Source organism: Athene cunicularia (genome assembly GCF_003259725.1).
Source record: "Athene cunicularia isolate RWA chromosome 5 unlocalized genomic scaffold, athCun1 chr5_part1, whole genome shotgun sequence".
Taxonomy (NCBI): domain Eukaryota; kingdom Metazoa; phylum Chordata; class Aves; order Strigiformes; family Strigidae; genus Athene; species Athene cunicularia.
In genome coordinates, this window is record NW_020799101.1 from 3,653,143 (window position 1) to 3,661,239 (window position 8,097).

Consider the following 8,097-nt stretch of genomic DNA (forward strand, 5'->3'; position numbering starts at 1 on the left):
GGGGGGGTTCAGTCACAGGAAGAGGAGGCTGAGGGGAGACCTCCTGGCCCTCTGCAACTCCCTGCCAGGAGGGTGCAGAGAGGGGGGATGAGTCTCTGAAGCCAAGGAGCCAGCGCCAGGCCCCGAGGGAATGGCCTCAAGCTGCCCAGGGCAGGGTCAGGCTGGCTCTGAGGAAGGATTTCTGTGCAGAAGGGGCTGTTGGGCGTTGGAATGGGCTGCCCAGGGCAGGGGGGAGTCCCCGGGATCCCTGGAGGGGTTGAAGAGTCGGGCTGAGCCAGCGCTGAGGGATCTGGGGGAGCTGGGAACAGTCAGGGGGAGGTTCATGGTTGGACTGGAGGAGCTTCAAGGGCTTTTCCAGCAGAGGTGATTCTGTACTAGGTGTTCAGCCAGCTGGGGTACACCTAAAACTCCATAGGTGGTTGTCCGTCAGTCTGGGCAGTACTGGCAAGTCGCAGGCACAGTCAGCACTCGGGTTGTTTGCCAGCTGACATTTCCAGGGCCTGGGCTGGTCCCAGGGCAGTCTCTGCCCTGCAGCTCACACCCAGACCCCTTCCTTTCCTCCTGTGAAAGGCTGCTGTGCAAGGCCAGGCTTCCTCCGGAGGAACTCCTGCAACCGGGTGTGACGCAGTGGGTGACAGCACTGCTCCTCTCCCCACGCAGCTCCATACCCGCGGGTTCCGCAGGGGTGATGGCATCCAGAGGTCGGGAATGTCACCTCGGGGACAGAACAAAGAGCTCTTCAAAACTAAAGGGATGCTGATGAGCTGGATTCTGCCCAGCAGAGGCACTGTCATGCAGCCACAAAACCAAGCTTTCAACCTAATTCATTTGTTTTACAATGATCTAAGCTGGGTACACAATCACCTGCTCCTCACTTGCACTAATCTTTTCATTAACTCTTAATGAGGGCCTGGAGCTATTTAGATGGTGTAGATAGCACCGAATTCAAATAATCCACTTCAAATTAGTGGAAATTCAGAATTAATTAAAACTGTGCAAAGCAAGAAAATCCACCTCAGTCACGTGGGCCCAGTGTAAATCAGTAGCTGATTTTATACAGTTAGTTCAGAGCCTCTTAGATCTTCAGAACCCTCAGGGGGAGAACACCCCTAAGGAAAGTGGTGCCTGGGCCTAACTGCAGGGGTGCAAGTGGGTTGGAAAACTCCAGCCTGGCTCAGCCACATGCAGCTAAAAGGCTCCACCACCAAAAAGAGCTGAGAATTTCCTTTAACGACTTGCAAAAGATGCAAAATGTGAATCAGACACATGCTTAAAATCCACATGGTGTCTCAAAAAGCATCTTTTAGCCTTGGGGAAGGAACCTGGAGGGATATGGAGCAGGCAGGACTGTTCTGAAATACAACAGGTACACACTTAGCCAGGATCCTCACCACTAGGCACAACACAGCAGTTACAAAACCCATACCAGATAGGTTTGGCAGTCTTCATTTATTCAGCTTAAACCAAAATTATTTTCTTTAAAAAATAATCAATAAATAAAACAGACATCACCAAGGAAACACTATATTGAGTGGAGTACTATCAGGAACATTAAATAGAACCCCCACCACAGCTTAAAGTAGCTCTCCACACCACAATGAAAGAACATTTTATGAGGCCTAAACTGTTCACAAACAAGACTGGCTGTTCTGTACAAACCTTCATGTATTTATAATGCCCTATTCACAGACGGAGGCTTTGTCACCCTTCACACAAAACACTACTGTTGAAACCAGGGCTTTGTACACGATTTGCTTGCCATCACTGGCAAAAGTGCTAAAAATTATTTAGCAAGAGGGATGCGCCGAAGCAGCCGCAATCCCTGGGAATGGGGGATTTCTCTGCTGGTTTGCTACGCCATAACCAGCAAAACCACAGCCTACATGGCCCTCGGGAATTCACACACAGCACGTTCCTGCTGATCCCAAATCCCATTCTCACCCCCCTGCTCAGGACAGGGTCTATTCTCTGTCAAACATTCCAGTTCCCCAGTTACCTTCACCCTGTCACAAACCATAGGGTTATTTTTTTTTTCTTTTTGTCAGAAAAGAAGTAATTATCCTGAAAACAAAGTTATCAGCTAAAGTGCAGGACCCCTGCAGTGAGAGCTACCCATCCATTATTAGCCTTGGAACATCAGCTTTAGCACAGCCGTAAGGATTCTCCCCTACCCACACAAACAGTAACAAATTCCGTTTTGGAAAATAGTGCTTATAAAACTTGAGGTGCACTGACATCAGTGAACTTTCATGGAAAGAGCAGAACAAATACCAATTTTGTATCACTAATCCTGCAGAAGAGAAGTGTCGTCCCTACCCGAGCCTCGCCTTCCTTCCGTGAAGTACAGACAGCAGAACAGTCCCACGAGCTGTACTTTGGCTACCAAGAAAAGAAGCGCAAATCTTTAGAAAAATACAATGCAAGAAAAAATTTGAGATAAAAATATATACCTTTGGTTAAAAACCATCCCTTTAACAAGAGTCCTTTGCAACTCAGCTAGAACAAAAAAGCTTCACTTAGACTGAACAGTAGTAAAAATTAGTTCTAAGCGCTTATTTCCTAACACAGAGGACCCTTCTAAAATGTCAGTATTTTTTTTTTCCAGGATTTACACATTTGATGTTCATTATTTATAGAGATCATTATATTTGCAGCAATAAACTATATAAATTTTCCACGAAGAGAATGTTTGTAGCACAAGCTCCTCCACCAACAGTCTTTACAAAAAAAAAAAAAAAAAAAAAAAAAAAGGACTAAAGTTCTTAATTAAAGAACCGTTGAAACATGTAGTTTTCTTCAGATACCGAATAGCCAAACTTCTTATAGAAATCCACATTTTTTGGCAGACACTCAAGTGTGATTTTGTAACAGTTCAGTCTCTTACTTAGCAGGGTCAGGGTGGAGGTTAATCTGAAGAAAAAAAAAAACCAGAAAACCAACAGTTAAATGAAACGGCCCTGAACGCTGGATCAATTAACATTTAATTAGCTAAAGTTAGCAGAGCTACAATACTGAAGTTTACAGCATGCTGCATTTCCCTTTGCTACACAGGACAGTTGCTATCCCAAGGGAAAAATAATTAAAAGAAAGTACCAGCGTCTTACAGACTATTTTATGTTACTGTCACAAGAACCTCAGCTTGCGCTCTGCCAGCCAGCAATACCTTCTGGCTAAATTCTTTTCACGGGTCTGGCTGGGGAGGATCTGCCCTGTGGAGGTAAAATCCTGCTCCCAGAGGGCTGGCGAGCCATTATTGCCAGCTTGTTTGCCAGCGTGGTAAGGGGAGGGGAGAGAAACCAAGTGCCTGCCTGCTCTCGAATGGCAGAGGCGGGGGAATACTTACAGTTTACCAAGCTGCTTTCCTCTGCACTCCCCGCTTACTACTACATCTTCTATCCGTCCTCTCTGTGAAAAAACACAGACAAGTGTTAGTCGAGGAGAACACTTGTGTTCGCTTCCCTACTGCTTTGTGTTTCACGCTTGGATTTTCCACTGTCTATTTAGACACAACTCCTCCAGCGGTCGCCGTGGCCCTTCCAGCCCCCAGCAGGAGCTGCAGTCACAGCGCAGCCTTTCCCTGCCGAGGGATTTGTACCCCTCTAGCTCCCTGTTTTCACACGTCTAGCTGGAACTCCACAGTGGCGAGATCCTCAGCCATCTGCTCTGTCAGAACCCAGTCTGACTAGTTCAGAAAACTCACTGGGAGGGAGAACGGGACATACATCAAATTGCTTTTTTTCTTTAAAAAAAGCCAAAGCTTCCTTTTACGATTTAACTGAGTACCCAAGGATTGGAGATATTTTTCAAATGCAGAAGGTACTTCATCACACACTAACACCATAGAAATAACACGCACAGAGCCAGGGGTCAAGATCTTTTTCCACACTTTACAGCTGCAGCGGGAGCATATACCTTTGCACAGGAGTGAGTGAATTTATGTTCTATCACCAGCGTTGCTGTAGCAACAATCTGTCCAAGATTTGTGTCTTCTACGACAGTAACGTAATAATCTCCAGATCTCTTCATGTGCTCAAAGGTTTCTGTGGGAGCAGACCGACAGCGGAACAGTCACCGTTTATCTCAGATTAAATTGTGAAGTCTTAACGCTTGCAACAGATTCTGAATGCAGATCACTGCAGGGTTCAGGATCGGGAGGAAGATGCGCCCCAGACCCCAGAACCAGACTAACCCAGAGTCAGACTAACCCAGAGTCAGAACCAGGGAAAAAAACAGAAATTAAACAAAAGCCTTTTCCTCAGCTGCCAAGAGAACCCTCCTCCCCCAGCACCTCTGCAGATGGGTGCTATGATGAAGGTGGCAGCACCTCTACGTTTTCTTACATCTCAGTCAAAGCAGCGGAGCACACTCAGGCTGCTGTCGAGCTGTGATCGAAGGCAAGCCTCTGCCTCTGTACCAGTGCTGCAAAAATACAGCCAAAACAAGCCATCCCCCAGTAGTCCCTTCTGCCAGTGTCTAAAGCTCAGTCTCAAAAGGCAGATATACAAATGTAAGCCTGTCCTAGTCAAGAAGCCCTTTGGGATAGCTGCCACTGGCTCCAACACCGAGTGCCAAAGGCTGCCTCAGGGGAGCTGAGCTAATAAATCCCTCTGGCATCAGGCAGGCGGGAGCCTCACACCCAAGTAGCTTTGCTGTCAGCATCAGTATCCTCTGGTTCCCAGCAACCCCTGTGGAAATGCCAAGAAATAACGATATACTCACTGATAAACTGCTCCGGGCTTGCAACTCCAGTTTCAGTCAGCTGACCCAGAACCTTAAAAAAGCCTGTTATAAAAGAAGCAGGGGGGGTGGGGAACAAACAGGCCTTAGTGAGGGACAGAGACACACAATTAGCTCCAAATAGCACAGAACAACCCGACCCGGCTGTTTGGAGAGTTAACATCCCCGTGGCACCATCCAGTGCAGTGGTATGTAAAAGCCTGCGCTCTGCGTGTTGTAGAACCAGACTGTAATCTTAAAATCAAACTCCCGCCTTGAGCAATGCTGAAGGATCAGCTAATGCATCAGCAGCGAACCACAGCTTGAGCGCAGAAGGTGCATATGTTTCCAGAAAGAAAAGTTTAAGCCTGGAATTATTAAGCTCTATGTTCAGAACAAGCTTTTTTATCCAAGTTCCAGACCTGATGAAGTCTCCACGCACTGATATGCTGGTTCACGTTACTTTTATATATAAGGAAACATTGTGCACAACTGTACTCCCTCTCAAAAGCAGTGGAAGCATTATTTGGAAGATTTGAATTGAATTTTAAGATTGGTTTTGAGGTTATTAAAACAGTAAGACCGATTTTGAGGGTCACCCACCACAGCACCAATCCATGGTGCCAAGTGCTCAAACTCCTTACTGGTAAAATTAACCCAAATCAGGTAAAATGAGCAATCCTCATCTACTGAGAGATGATGCAGAAATACATTTTATCTAGTTCAGCACCCAGTTTTTTGTTTGTGGCGCTCGTTAAACAGGATTCTACCTCGATTTAAGTCAGCTGTGCAAAGTGGTCTCAAAACTAGGCCATCCCCAGGATCCAAAGGAGAAATAGCAGGAGAAAACGTCGTCATGTTCTCGCTCCAGTCAAGTTCATGCAGAATATTTGGGTCAAACATTGGTGTGTCATCCGGCATCACAGTTGCAACAGGCATCATGGCTGCAACAGGTGTTCTGGAACAGAAGGCACAGGGGTAAGGAACATTCTGCTTTGCTCTTGTTTTAATCTCTAAATATGCTATTTCCCCTGGTCGTATCACGCCATGTGATGTTGCTCAGGGATGTAAAGAAAGGTGAATGAAACCAGAACCGCTGTTCAGTTTATCTGCAAATGAAGTGCCTCAACCTTCAACGGACGGGGCCGGCGAGTTAGAGGAGAGAGCGCACGCGCCGACACCGCGCACGTTATCTAAAGTCAACACACGCGGCATTTCTGTGTTCATCTGGCAAGCTTTGTCTTCTCTTGGAAAAAACGTAACAGATAAGACATTGACTAAGATATTTAACATCTACAGCTTTCTGAAAAGGGAAGCATCTCGCCCTCCCAAGAAACCTTCCTAACATACTCTTTACCAAGCAGAGAGGAGACCACTTGCATTAATGACGGTAGGAACAGTACACTTTTTTCCAACCAGCCCCATCACATAAATATTTAGCATCTCAGCCAAAAGACACTACATCACACATATGAAAACACAGATGATACAACAGCCTGCATGCACGCTTGTGGCCCGTACTGCGTTTGTCGTGCCGTGCTGTTTGCTCTGGGTGTTTACAACATCTAATGCCATCTCAGCTGTAAAGCACAGAGCCTCTTTGTCCATTAACAGATAAAACACAGAACTGCCAACATGACAGTGAGACACCTGTTAATGATTAAAGAGAGTTTTGGGAATCCTGTATTATTCAGAATTAGGGATAAGAGGAAGCAAAGGGACATATTTTCCTAACTGCTAGATAGAGGAACAGAATTCTTTGTCGCCTGTGGAATACCTGGCCAGGTTTCTGCTACAAACAGAGCGTACCATGGGACCTTCTCCTCAGACTAAGTTCCTTATGCATCTTAAAATTAACTTAGCTGCACCATAAAAGAGAAGGTAGTCGCACGCATCAGAAAGAAAAATGTATTTGGGATGATACTTTTCAAAATAAGACATCTTACAGCCCTGTTTAAGCTGCTCAGAGGAAGAACAGAGGATGTTAGATATGAAGCATCTCAGCCTTAACTGCAGCAAAAGAGCCTCAAAACAAGGTGGCTCTGGAAGCCCAGCTGAAAAAGACTTTTTTTAAAAAAAACCACAACCCTACAAAATTTTTCTTATGCCACCTGCTGGTATACACTGGTCTTTAAACCCCCATTCTCATCCCAATCTTGTATGTAAAAGTTAACAAAATGCTGTTACAGCAATTAAACAGCAATGTAAATTCTCATCCCACATTAATTTTCAAAATGAAACAGCGGGAAAAATGAAGCACAAAGTAAAACAATGCCATAGATGGGAGAGTCAGAAGTGAGAATCCAGGTCTTTCAAGTCCCAAACCTGAGGTTTAGTGATCAGATCACGCTGGTACGTGTGAAGGACTGCAAGCCCATCACCGGCGTATTAATTACATCACTGCTAAACAAAACTGAGGTCTCCCTGGTCCCAGCAATACATTTGACATCCCTGTTCCTAAACCTCAATTATTCTAATGTTGCCATTACCCTGGTCCCATTACAAAGCCCTTCGAGAATTCATGAGGGTTCATAACAACATTCAAAGTGTCCTGTACAGAATAAAATAAATCTAATCAGCTCAGGGTTACAGAATACCAAGCACACGCAGCAGTGGAAAAGCATATGAAGGAAATAAAATTTTTCATGTTCTTCAAGCAGTTAGTGACAAACTAAGTTATATTTGAAGCTACGTCTAGCACAGCTGGAGCAGGCAGAAGCTTGAAGCTTCACGTATTTTTCTGGAGTCAGGAATAGGACTTACTCAATAGAAATGCATTGGTCAATTAAAAAAAAAAAAAAAAAGTATGGTGAGGAAGAAGAGCTCCAGCCTGTTTTGATGAGTTGCCCGTTGCACCTCCAGACCTGCTGAGCTTGCTCCAAGATCTGGTGCTGCCTCTGGTGCACCCCCCCCAAAGTCTCTCCCAGAGCATCCCAGGCTCTCCACCTGTGTCGGTAGTGGGACAGGACCATGCCAGCACCCACGGGACACGTGTGGCCCCTCTTGCTCATCCCACCACCCTCTGCTTCAAAAAGTCAGTGGGGAGGGAGTCAGGGGTCCCCCCGAGATGACTTGCCTGCCCGAGGGGGTACCCCCCTGAGAGGGTCGGGTGGCTGCTCAGCCAGAGCCCTGCCAGCTCCCCGGGGATGGAGCAAGAGAGCCCGGACCTGCCCCGAGTGGCCAGAGACAGCCCCCCACAGCCCCTGAGGGGGTCCCCACATATCCCCTCAGCTGAAACAGCCCCTCAAGGGTGGGACCCCACACCCAGGCCCTCAGCGGGGTCCCCACACCCCGTCGCCCCACACCCAACCCCCCGGCGGGGTCCTCACACCCCGTCACCTCACACCCAACCCCCCGGCGGGGTCCTCACACCCCGTCACC

General features: G+C 46.8%; 1 protein-coding gene across 1 annotated transcript; it reads right to left on the bottom strand.

The window, feature by feature from the left end:
• Nucleotides 1-2,435: 2,435 nt before the first annotated feature.
• On the bottom strand, nt 2,436-5,829 carry GNPNAT1 (glucosamine-phosphate N-acetyltransferase 1). The gene is made up of 5 exons (XM_026850050.1): nt 5,487-5,829; nt 4,720-4,782; nt 3,913-4,040; nt 3,344-3,405; nt 2,436-2,910 (listed from the first exon to the last, which is right to left on the bottom strand). Exons 1-5 carry the CDS (start codon nt 5,656-5,658, stop codon nt 2,763-2,765), a joined length of 573 nt encoding a protein of 190 aa, XP_026705851.1. The 5' UTR covers nt 5,659-5,829; the 3' UTR covers nt 2,436-2,762.
• Between the last annotated feature and the right edge of the window lie 2,268 nt (nt 5,830-8,097).